This window comes from Gossypium hirsutum, chromosome A09 (assembly GCF_007990345.1).
Source record: "Gossypium hirsutum isolate 1008001.06 chromosome A09, Gossypium_hirsutum_v2.1, whole genome shotgun sequence".
In the NCBI taxonomy this organism is placed as follows: Eukaryota; Viridiplantae; Streptophyta; class Magnoliopsida; order Malvales; family Malvaceae; genus Gossypium; species Gossypium hirsutum.
The window spans coordinates 85,290,130-85,303,367 of record NC_053432.1 but is presented as its reverse complement, the minus strand read 5'-3'; the positions used below and the strand labels follow the sequence as shown (position 1 = coordinate 85,303,367).

Sequence of the window (13,238 nt, the reverse complement as noted above, 5' to 3'; positions counted from 1 at the left end):
ATTTTTAAATTTAATTATTTCAAAGTAGTTAATTTGTAGACAATGAATAATAAATAGATACCAAAATCTCAAGAGGTGATGATATTTTGAAACATGATTCTATTATTTCGAGATTTCAAATTTCAAAATTGAACTTCGAAATAGAAAGCATATCTTAACACATGACTTCAGTATCTCAAAACATCTAGATTGCTCACAGCCGAGTGCCCCCGGAATTGAACCAATAGCTTTTGTCACCGGAACCATGGCCTTGAACTGAATGTTTAGTTTATCCAATCGTGAGTGGCCTTGAACTGTATAGGGCCAGGGCTTGAGAAAGTTATCTGGGCTAACTCCAAAGCTCTGCTGCCTTGGGTTTTCTCATTATTTGTCCAAGTTGATAAATATAAAAATGAAGTAGCAACTCCAAGTCCATAGCACCTCTCTCTGTCTCGAACCCTAAGCTCTCTGTTTGGCTTCCAATGGATTCTGTCCAAACAAACCTTAATGATCCCCAATCTTTTTCTGTGCAAACCCTAAATTCATACAACCAAAACCCTCCTCCGCCTCCATCTCAGACATTCGATTCCGATCCTGTCCTTGAACACAACAACGCCAACAACGGTGCCCTGTCTAATCCCGATGCCCATTCCAATACTATTAACAATACTTCTTCATTTAAACCCGACATCCACAAGCCTCTACTGTCGGAAAATGGGTTAACTAACACCCATAGCGGTACCACAGACAAGGATTATTCTGGCGGGGAAGAGGAGACCACCAGCAGAAGGCGAAGGAGGAGCCGCTGGGACCCGCCCTCAAATTCCAACAACCACCAGACAGGTAATGATGAGTCTGCCTCTGGAACCAAGAAGAGGAAGTCCCGGTGGGCAGATGATGAGCCCAAGCCCGTGATTCAGCTCCCTGATTTTATGAAGGATTTCACTGGAGGTATCCAATTTGACCCTGAGATTCAAGCTTTGAATAGTAGGCTTCTAGAGATTAGTAGGATGCTTCAATCTGGATTGCCTTTGGATGATAGACCTGAGGGAGCTAGGTCTCCTTCGCCTGAACCTATATATGATAATTTGGGAATTAGGATTAACACCAGGGAATACCGGGCAAGAGAGAGATTGACCAAAGAACGACAAGAAATTATATCTCAGATTCTTAAGAAGAATCCTGCGTTTAAGCCACCAGCTGACTATAGGCCACCAAAGCTTCAGAAGAAGCTTTATATACCCATGAAAGAATACCCAGGCTACAATTTTATCGGCTTGATTATTGGGCCTAGAGGGAATACCCAAAAGAGGATGGAGAAGGAAACGGGTGCGAAGATTGTAATTAGGGGTAAAGGTTCCGTGAAAGAAGGTAGGCTGCAGCAGAAGAGAGATTTGAAGCCTGATCCTGCAGAGAACGAGGACTTGCATGTTTTGGTTGAGGCCGAAACACAAGAATCACTTGATGCTGCTGCAGCAATGGTGGAAAAGCTCTTGCAGCCTGTAGATGAAGTATTAAATGAGCATAAGAGGCAACAGTTGAGGGAACTTGCTGCGTTGAATGGAACAATAAGAGATGAAGAGTATTGTAGGTTGTGTGGTGAGCCTGGGCACCGTCAATATGCATGTCCTTCTCGCACCTCAACCTTTAAGAGTGATGTTTTATGTAAGATTTGTGGTGATGGTGGGCATCCAACAATCGATTGTCCAATGAAGGGAACTACAGGGAAGAAAATGGATGATGAATATCAGAATTTCTTGGCTGAGCTAGGTGGTACTGTCCCTGATTCAGCTAACAAGCAAAACTCTTCGTCAGTCAGTTCTGGAAGCAATCCTCCTTGGGCTAGCAGCTCTGGAGCTGCTGGAAGTGCACACCCTGGCTTAGGTTCCAATGCTGTTAAGCCCCCCAAAGAATATGATGATACTAATTTGTACATTGGATACTTGCCTCCTAGTCTTGATGATGATGGTTTGATTAGTTTGTTTTCTGCTTATGGTGATATTGTGATGGCAAAGGTAATCAAGGACCGGGTTACTGGACTGAGTAAAGGGTATGGTTTTGTGAAGTATGCTAGTGTTGACATGGCAAACAATGCTATTAAGGGAATGAATGGTAGTCTTCTAGAGGGAAGAACCATTGCTGTGAGAGTTGCTGGCAAGCCACCACAACCTGCTGTGCCTCCTGGTCCACCCACATTGTCAATGCCCGCTTACCCTGTCTCTAGTCAGCCAGTTGGTGCCTATCCATCACGACAATTTACAACTGGAGGTCCTATTCCTAATGCTGCTCCTGCTAGTTATGCGGGAAATCCAGTTCCATGGGGACCACCAGTTCCTCCTCCTCCCCCTTATGCCCCTTATGCCCCTCCTCCCCCTCCTCCTCCTGGCTCAACCATTTATCCTCCTGTTCATGGTCAGCCTATGCCACCTTATGGTTTGCAATATCCCCCACAAATGCAGACGGTTCCTCCTGGTGTTGCACCTCCACCTCCACCTGTGACTTCTAGTGAAACAGCACAAAGTTTTCCACCAGGAGTGCAATCTGAAAATAGCACGTCTGCCCCAGCTATGCCTGCTAATATCTACGGGAACTCAATGACTGCAATGCCTCCAAATTCACAATCTGCATATCCTACATCTTCTTTAGGTTACTCTTCTTATTACAATGCAGTTCCCCCCCCTCCCCCTCCTCCACTACCTACATCTTCCACAGATAATTCTCAGAGCCTTAGTAATGTCCCTTGGGCTCCAAACCCTCTTTTGACTCCGGCAGCATCCTCTGGAGAGAAAACAACCTATGGTGCAGATACTGAGTATGAGAAGTTCATGGCAGAGATGAAGTGATGCAAATTTACACCGTTGGTGGTTATATGCGGAGAGGTAATGTGTTAAACGTGTTTTCTTCATCTATGGTCATGTGCTTTTTTCTTATTTTATTTTCATTTTTAACAAACCATGACTTAACTATCCGAATACTTTTAACAGTGCCATGTGGTTCTGGTATGACCATACAAGCCAATTGCTCATCTGTATATATGGCAATGTGTTTTTTTTTTGGTCGCTGCAGTTGCAAAATTTTGGTTACTTATAAGAAAGTTAGAGCCTAAGATTGATAGTGCTTTTCTTTAGTTTACATTCTGTGCATTAAAAAATAAACTGATCTAAAATAAAGAATTCTGTCAGTCCATGATCAGGGTTTGTAATAGGAGTTTTCAACTGATTGTTTCTTATCTTTACATCTTTCATTATTTAACTTTTCTTTTAACCATCCATACCATTTTTTCTTGGTAATCTCATGTGACTTTTATATATTTGAAAAGGAAATAAGTGTTCAAGCCAGTCTTCTTCTAATGACTTAGAATTGTTCAACTTGGAATATTTGGAAAGGAAACAAATATGTGTCATGTTAAAGATTATAGTTTAACATTATAGTGCAGTGATCAGTTATGATATTGCTTGGACCTCACAGTATCTGCATATTTCCTTCGGGAAAATGCCTTCTGCTTTTGGGTTTCGCATATAAATGCTACAGATTTTATCTTCCAAGTCTCCTGTTATTTTATGTTTACATTCTTAACCATTTCCCTTGTTATTATTACATAATTGACAGGACTGATGTTTCTTGGAGCTCTTGTGAACCTGATTTCTTACCTCTTGCCATGACTTTGTTGGAAGTTTGGGACTCACATCTTTAACCTTCCTGTACTGTTATGATATTTGCAGAGACTTGGATACAAGTTCAGTTCATGAGGTTGCATTCTGAAAAGGCCGTTCAAATTTTATTAATATGAAATATTCAATCAACCTGTAGGACTTGGTTTTATGTTCTATGAATTCACATTGGGTTTCTGTTTTTCGTCTGATTGCTAGTGTTACTATGGTTCCATTTTGTCAAGCTGTTTTCCACAAATGGTTCCTGACATTTCTTGTTATTATGTTTACTTCTCTCGGGGATTGTTTGACAGCTTTGTCAATTAGTTTAGCATATTATGCTATTTCCTGGTTATAATGCCCTTTATTTGTAAGGTTAAATTTGCCTAGTTGCTGTGCCTGGAAGCTTTCTAGCGTTTGTCGTTTCTGGTTGTTGGAGGTAATTTGTTAATATTAAGGCTGCAGGGTTATGTTCTCTCTATTATATGTATTTGTGTGTGTGTGTTTTCTATGATTCTATTTGTCTTTATATTACACTGATGTATCTTCTAAGTTCAGATCTGGCTGGTGAAAGAAACGACGTCTTTATAGCCACTTGGTTTTTCATTTTGTCTTTTCTGCTTCTTGAGCGGAGAAATAGCTCCCATGATTGCAGTCTGTGTGGGAAAGAGAATGACAAGTGTTTGACTCATCAATAGAGGTTGTACATGGTCCAACTTAAAGTTGGATAGTTGTAAATTTAAGAAGTTTGATTTATGCCTTTTGAGTAATCTTTCATCTCTTCATATTTCTTTAAGCATACGACATATTAGGACAAAGAAGAGCAATCTTTGAACTAGTAATACTTCTCTAATAGGTTTTGGTTGTTCTAATTGACTGCTTAAGTTAAATGTTAACACTCTCAATAGCTATTATCTATTGACTGCTTAAGTTAGATGTTACTCTGTCTCTTCATCTTTCTTTAAGTATCCTTGTCCGACAAATGTTATGACATGGTTAAGGGGGGTATGATCTTCCAGATATATGGAAAAACTTAGTAAGGAACACTCATCTTTTGGTGCAGGCAACTTAGGCCATTATGATCCTAGTCATGGCAAATTGACTTTTGGAATCTGTAAAACTTGGTATGGTCTTCAGTGAAGAACTGACATGATGATTATAAAGCTCTGATGAGCTGATTAACTATTATATGATCCACTATACATAACCTTAATGTGTTTTCAACTGTTGGATTGCAGATTTCGTTGCATTTTTTATTTTCCTTATTCAAGTTTTATTTTTAACTTTTTTGCTAACATTATATAATTCCCATGGCAACTATTTTTTTATGTATCAGACCATTTCATTTACTGTGCTACATAGATTAGGTTTAACCTGTGTTGGTGTAACCTAACCCAGGATGCTTTTAACATTCATGCACTGCCTCAAAATAAAATAGTGGTATGGTCTTGCTGCAGTTTTTTTTTCTAATGGAGCATAGTATTGCTAGCTCCTTCTCCGTCTTTTAATAATTTAGAATTGTTGGTGATGCATTACTGACCTTATGTTTCTAAAACTTTAGAATTGGTGCCTGGTTTGTAAGGATGAATTTTGATGTCATATATATGAAAAGGTGAATACTATTTCTTATGTACTTGCTTTTCTGGGGAATTCATTGATGATAAAATATTGAGACTGACAGTTCCATTCTGTATCGTTAATTTCACATGTTGGTGTGCTTATATTCCGTGTCTATACTGATTAACCACTTGGGTTTCTTCTTTTGCCTTTTTCTTTTGTGCTTGGTATTTGTGAGGCTGGAGATAGTTTTAAACCAAGATTAATCTGCATATTGCAATGTCTTTTAATTATGGTGAAACTAGTAAACCACCGCTCTGCATTATCCTGGATTTTTCATTCTGTAATCCTGGTAGGTTAAATACTGAGGCAGACAGCCTCATCCACATTTTTTTTTGACCACCTTATCTGACCTTGTTATTTTGTTGAGTAAGTTGGTCAGGGTTTGCATGTTTTGAGATAATGGGATGTTTTGCAAGGTATGTGTTGCTGTCAGAAGTTTTTGTGGACTCCAATGAAAGCTTTTTGGTATATCGGCTAGTACTGGCCTAGCTTCATGGTCTTCAATAGAATGAATGGCTTTGTTCCCATTTTGTGTGTAGCGTTAGGAGAGTGTTGGTGTAGTGTGCTTATATAATGGAGTTCAGAATTTTTGTATATTCTGTTAGCTGCTTAGTGGCGCTTCTTGTTGGATCTCCTATATATCAAGTGTCCAGAAGTTGGTTATTGTATATGATATAATTCACAGTTTTTCTCTTAGATGAGTGGAAATCCTTGTGTTTTGTACCTTGGATCTGGTTTTCTGGACAGCATTGAGACAACCTTGAAGTTAATTACACCTGTGGCTCATTCCTTTTATGACTTGCTTTATATTTCCATTATAATCATAGCACAATTTGATGATAATGAGGCTTATATGCCCAAATAAATTGCCAACAATAATTACTTTGCAGGTCTCATATTATTCCTCTGGGTATTTTTTTGCTAGCAGTAAAGATCTTGCCCTAATTGGTGGCAGGAAGGCTGTCTTAGGTCTTTCCTCTGAAAAGCTGGTCCCGAATCCTCATTTGAACATATATGCTTTAGTTGGCTGGTTTATCAACCAATTAAGCCATCCATACGCAACATTTATTTCCTTCTCGGTACATTTTTATTTTTGTTTACTATTATGTTGCTCTGCTCCCCCAATTGTTTTTTTCCCTCTGAAAAGCTGGTCCCGAATCCTCAATTGGGCAATATTGTTTTGGTGTCTTTATCAAACCAAGTTTTCCTTACGGAACTTTTATCCCCTTTTCGGTATATGTTAACTTTTATTCTTGTTTAACTATAATGTCGTCTGTCTTCTAATGAAAAAAATCAAGCAATGCTTTTCTGGCCGGGAAGCGCTTCTAGATTTAAAGATCAGGGTCGTTGAGGTCTTGCGGACCGGTGTTTTGAATTACATTTACAAATACAATAGGCTCAGTTACTTTGGAGTTGATGCCTGGAAAGCTTTAAGGAAAGTAGCACAAGTATGTTTAAATGGAGTCTGGACTATATAGGAGGATCTCCTATCCCTCCCAGTCCTTGAAAAAGTTTTGATGCATTCGATCGTAGTGTGTCTGTCAATCGTTAGTTAGGGAGCTTCTAATATCAAATTTCAGATGTGATGTGAGGATGGTTACAACATAAAAATAAAATGCTAATACTATCAAGTATGTATTTTTCTTTAATTTATATGGTTAAAAGAACATCCTAATGTATCATTTTTTATTGTTTAAAAAATAAAATAAAAAAAGAAAGTAGAGAATTCAATTAAAAAAAAAAGTCAAACTAGAGAACCTAATTTAAGGTTAGATCTCTATTACTGTTGTGGTTGAAAAGTGTTTTTAGAGCAAGAAAAGGTAGAATAGTTTTGTGAAAAAAATGTGTTTATTAATTTTTAGTGTTTTTCATTATTGCTAAACATAGCGGTTTTTTTAGATATGATAGTTAAGGGTGTTCAATTGGTTAATCGATCCGAAATAACATTAACCGAATTAATCAAATTAATTATATGTTTTTTAACCGAATTAACTGAAATAACATTAAACGAAAATAAAACATTAATTATATGTTTTTTAATTTTTGGTTACAATAAGTATAAAATTAATCCAATTAATCGAATTAATCGAATTAATCGAATTATTTGTATAAAATTATATTTTTTTATTTTTTATTTTTTATTTTTAGTTTTAGATTTTTATTTTTATTTATTAAATTATTTGTGATTTTTATGATTGGGTTAAATAATTGGGTTGGGTTGGGTACTTGGGTTAATATATATTAGATTGAGTATTTGAGTTTATGTTGAATTGGGTTTGAGGAAATAGTAGGCTATTTATACATTATAATTTTTTTATTAATTTTTTCGATTAACCGAATTTTTTGGGTTAATCGATCGATTTCGAACCGAATTAATCGTTAACCGAAAACTCAAAAAAATTTTAACCGACCCCTAACAGAATTAATTTGGTTAACCGATTGATTAACCGAATTCGGTCGGTTAACTGAATTTGTTCGGTTTTACCCGAATTTTACACACCCCTAATGATAGTAGAAAAGTAAAAAATTAGTTAAGTTATATGATATTTAAATAATTTAATACAATTATATATGAAGTATAAATTTTAACTTTTTAAGTAATTAATAAAATTATTTTAAAATTAATTATATATAAAATATTTTTAAAAAGTTAAATATAATAATAAATAAGATTTAAAAAATTTAACTCAATAATAAATGATATTAAATGATTTAATATAATAATACATAAATAAAAATATTTTGATAATTTTCAATTTCAAACAAAAGCTAAAAGCTAAAGACATTTATGCTCCCTTTGGATGCAAAATATTGGATGCAAAATAAGCCATGGTGAGATGGAATATTGAGAGAGTACTCCTTTTCACTGCATTGTTTGATGTTTGGATAAGTGATGGTGAGCTGCGGTTTAAAATTTTTATTTCACTGTTGGTTTTATTTTGGACTGGAGTTAAAGGTATTAGTGGGAAAGAAAGCACCTGCAGTGAAAAGCTATTTTCTCACTATAACCTTCTTGTTCTTATTCAAGTCCAATAAAAAATATTGTTTGTATTTTCATGATAATAAATAATATTTTTAAGTGGATTCTATAAAAAATAATTATATAATTAATTAAAATATTTATAATAAAATATATTGTTTGTATTTATATATTTATAAATATCATAAGATACAAGCTGAATCGTTTTATCTGTTGCTGATCAAACATGAGTTAATTCACTTTCCTTCTTTTGTCTTTTGATTATTTCATACTGTTCTAACAGTCAAGAACTTGTGTAGTTGAGTAACTGTGAAGAAAAGTCCGTGATAGTTTTTTTCTTTTTGTATTTAATTTAATCCATTTGGCAATACCTGACTGTTATTTCTTGTTCGCTGCATGTCTAAAGTAGCATAGTTGAACTGGGCTCTAAGCTCTTTGCTATGATATTACCCTCTAACCATCCCATTATTAACCAAAGGTTTTGGCGTCATTAGCCCCGAACTTGTAGTAGCTGTTTAGCTGGAATCATTTGCACAAATATTTCTACGAAATGGAAATGCAACGTTTCTAATCTGATGCAGAAATATTTCATAATTTTTCCTAGTGATTGTCATTGAATTACCGTGCTTTACTGAACTGTCTCATAGTGTTGGCTTAACTTGTAAATTTGCTTTGATGCAATGTGTGAGGATGATCTTTTTGCTTTATTTTGCCTCTCCTGCAGGCCGAAAGTGATATATATATTGCAGCTCTCAACTGCAGTGGTGCAATTTTCGGATCACTGCCCATAAGGTTGGTTTGTGAGGCTTCATTGCTTGAGCTTGATGTTTTACATGTTTTTTTGGTTATAAGATTGAAAACTTTCCCTAAAAATTGTGACTATGTTGGCTGTTTCACATGCAGGGTAAGCCCATCAAAGACACCTGTTCGGCCCCGTACTCTTCACCCTGCAATGCAGTTAAACATCCTTGCTTGTGTTCGTTCAATTGGCAATATATTTACCACATACATAGGTACAGCGGCACAATCGATTCAGTGTTAAATATAAAATACCAGTAAGTAATAAAGTCTGATACTATGTGCCAAATTGAGGATTAAATTTTAACTTGGCTGATGTGCATCATTTGAGTTAAAACTTTGAATGTTCAATTACTGGTATGGTTCCACTACGCTACGCGCTGGGTCAATTAATTTTTGGGACCAAATTATAAAGTAACAATTTGAAGATCAAAATATGTTCCAAGTCTATGTTCTCCGTACGTTTTAAAATTATTCGTGTTGGGGGATCGACCCGATTAAATAACGAAGAAGTAAAAATAGTAGAAGAATTTTAGAAATTAAGAAATTGAGCATACAAATTTAACATGAAATTTTTTTTCAAATAGGATAAAAAATTCAGGTAAAAATAATTTTATTATAATGGTAAAAGAACGAAAAATACAAAAGATGGAGATAAAAACTAAACCTTAAGTTCTAATTTCTAATAGGTGTATTTTCTAATGTTCTAAAAGAACTTATTTATAGGCTAATTTTATAGATCAAATAATAATAAAATAATCTAGACTAATTAGAGTTTGATTAAAATAATAAACAGATTATAATTAGAAGATTAATTTTTAAATTTGACTGAAATAAGAATCATACTTAACAAATCTCCACCTTGACTCATGTTACCACAACGCTATCTTTGCTAAAGCCTGCCATGGGCCTATCTTGAACTATGCAGAGAATTAACCTTTGATTTTTACACTGCCAAATTAAAACTAATCTGAGTTTGATTTTTATGAACACAGTGCTATGACTTTTTAAAATCTGCATCCAAAAGAGAACCTCTCTTCAACGAAATAGTCATATCTTTTTCCCTCCTATGACCAACTTGCCTCCGCTCCAAATGAATTAACTTTAACTCTGTAACGGACGAGAAACGTCTGATTTCACCAGTCACTGTAGAAACTTCCAGAATATAAAGACTGACAGTCATTTTACCTTTTAAGAAAATGAGAGCTTTGCGAGATACTTTAATGCCGTTCGACTCGATATTGATTCTGCATCCTTTTGAGTCTAAAATATTTAAGGAGATGAGGTTCTTTCATAAATTAGGTACATATTTGACATTTGAGAGTGTCTTAATCGTTCCATCGTGCATCCTAATTCTTCTTTTAGCTCTTTGTATTTTTCAAACATTCTGGTGATAGAAAAAGATATCGTTCATTCGTTAATCGTTGTCGAGGTACTATTACATTGATCACTGTTATTGTTGTATACTGGGAGGCATTTGACTAACGTTTCTCGAAGTATTGTAGGAGCAGATGAATTTGTCTTAAGGAAACTTTGTTTCATTGGCCTCAACATTTTGTAAAATCTCAATTGTTCTTATTTCAATTTTTTATTACGGTTTTGTTTGATTTTTGTATTTAAAAAATTAATTATAAATCATTTTATTTATATTTTATTTTATATGTGTTTATTTATAATTAATTATATGTTCGCTAACATGTTTTTGTCCAACAATTGCAAACACATAGCAAATCTTGCTCGGGTATCCTTATTAGAAATGGTTTTGGTTCTGTGTTATGTTAGAAAACAACCATGCTTGGCAACATACCTTCTCCTTTTGCAACAGAGGCTATGGTTTGCTTTCAAGCGGCTGTGATGGGTCTACAAATGGATTTGTCGAGAGTGGAAATCAAGGATGATTCCTTCACCTTCATTCGAAAGCTGCAAGCAAACAGGGTTGAAAGGTCAATTTTAGGAGCTTATATCTGTAACATTAAGACTATTTGTATCAGGTTCCAGATGTGCCAAAACAAGCAAATGAAGGGGCTCAATTATTGGCTTCTGAGCGATTAAGAAGAGAAGAAGTGTAACACCCCCTACCAGTATTCCGAGCCTAGAATAGGGTACTAGGCATTACCGAACTTAATATGATCAATCATGTAAAAATCAGTCATAAAATTTCTTCTAAATTAAAAACTTTCATACATATGTTTAACGTCCCTTATATGGGCCTATGGGGCCCAAAACATACATTCAGGGTGGTTCGGGACCAAATCGTAAACAATGAAACTTTTACAACACTTAGAAAATTTTCACACTTTGGAGAGTCAAACGCCCGTGTTTTCAACCCGTGTAACTCTCTGTTTATAACTTCATCACCCTTGTCAGTCGTACACTTCATATAAATAACAAGAAACGTGTATGGACTCATTTCTCATTAAATTTCTCATATATATACACAATTTCACGTTATGTAATCATACAACATATATCAACCATATCTCTGTAATCTAAATATATTTTTATAACAACTTATCTTGATTTCATACTGTTTCATATTTAAGCTTAAATAACCAAAGTATTTGAAATATCATCTTTATGCAAATAGTACACATGAGGTATATAATTCCATAATTATGAATAAACACATTTATCAAATATTTTCCATATTAATATACCAATGTCTCATGTCTCCATATATCAATAACCATCATTTTCATGAATTCCGAGTTCAATTTCATAATTATTTGTCTCGTGTTCAATTTATTCCATGTCGGAACTTTATTCATTAATACGTTTGAATTATCAATACATATGGACAGTACATTCAAGATGAAGAATTATATAATCACAAATGAATTCATTTATCAATCAAGTTCTATACTCATATCTTATCAACTCGTACTTCCAGTATCACATAATTCCATGTAACACTTACCAAACTTTGTCAAATTAGTGAACGTCTTACGGAATTGAGTACTTCGTTTACTCGATGTCATAGTTCAACTATGGTCTTACACATCTTCATATATCGATGTCATAGCCCATCTATGGTCTTACACGTAATCACATATCACATATCGATGCCATAGCCCAGCTATGGTCTTACACGAATCACATATCTCACTGATGCCATATCCCAGATATGGTCTTATACAGAAGCATATATCACACTGATGCCATATCCCAGATATGGTCTTATACGGAAATCACTTGTCACTTGTAGCCGAAGCTACCACTATTCACTGATCAGGTAGCCGGAGCTACCATTTTTCATTGATTAGGTAGCAGAAGCTACCACTTTTCACTTATCAGGCAGCAGAAGCTACCACTTTTCACTTATCAGGCAGCAGAAGCTACCACTTTTCACTGATCAGGTAGTCGAAGCTACCACTTTTCACTTATCATTTGTCCTTGATCAGATAAGGGTAGCCGAAGCTATTACTTATCACTTTCACTTATCCTTGATCAGATAAGTGTAGCCGAAGCTATCACTTATCACTTGTTGCCATGGTCTAACTATGGTCTTTTCCTTCAATTCATCTTGTCACTGAACTGAAATGCTTAATTTGATCATTTATTCAATTTTCATGCTTTTACATTATTCACGATTTTATCATTAATACATATGAAATAACACATCATGAAATTCATAAAATTAACAAATAATCACTAAAATTGTGCCATATAAACTCACAAGTACAAATTTTGTATTATAACGATAATCATAATTTCATAATAAATATTCCACATAAAACATTATATCATTTCTAATCCAACAATTATCGATTATAATCGGGCATGTGTTTAATTTATACACGAGTCATTCATATATTTTTCCTCCTCCTCCTTCCACATCCTTGGTATAAATAACACACTTGTAAGTAACCTTATCCATAATTTTCACTAATTACTTATGTGAATATTCAGACTATCCACCCGTATCGTAGTCACTAAATTATTTATATCTGGAGCTACAGAACTCAAAATTAAGATCCGCTAATTTTTCATGAAAATAGACTCATATATATTCTTACCATAAAAATTTCATAATTTTTGGTTGGGCCAATTAATACAGTTTATTCATTGAAGTCTCCCCTGTTCTGCTGTCTGACAGTTTTGACCCTTCTTCACTAAAAATTAATTATCTCCTCGTACAGGATTCGAATGATGTTTCCATTTATTTATCTTGAAAATAGACTCATTCAGAATTCTAAACATATAAATTTAAG

The 13,238-nt window shown here is 34.8% G+C and overlaps 1 protein-coding gene across 2 annotated transcripts; it reads left to right on the top strand.

Annotated features, from left to right (window-relative positions):
• The first annotated feature begins 183 nt into the window (after positions 1 to 183).
• LOC107939826 (splicing factor-like protein 1) lies at positions 184 to 3,834 on the top strand. 2 transcript variants are annotated; one of them, XM_016873210.2, is made up of 2 exons: positions 184 to 2,858; positions 3,589 to 3,834. In XM_016873210.2, exon 1 carries the CDS (start codon positions 462 to 464, stop codon positions 2,820 to 2,822), a length of 2,361 nt encoding a protein of 786 aa, XP_016728699.2. In that variant the 5' UTR covers positions 184 to 461; the 3' UTR covers positions 2,823 to 2,858; positions 3,589 to 3,834. The 2 variants fall into 2 exon arrangements, with proteins under 2 accessions (XP_016728699.2, XP_040933358.1); XM_041077424.1 differs by having other exon boundaries at positions 395 to 2,858; positions 3,702 to 3,834.
• The last annotated feature ends 9,404 nt before the right edge of the window (positions 3,835 to 13,238 follow it).

What these genes read in the sequence shown, in the direction of transcription:
- LOC107939826 (XM_016873210.2), top strand. Translation starts at nt 462, where the DNA reads ATGGATTCTGTCCAAACAAACCTTAATGATCCCCAATCTTTTTCTGTG.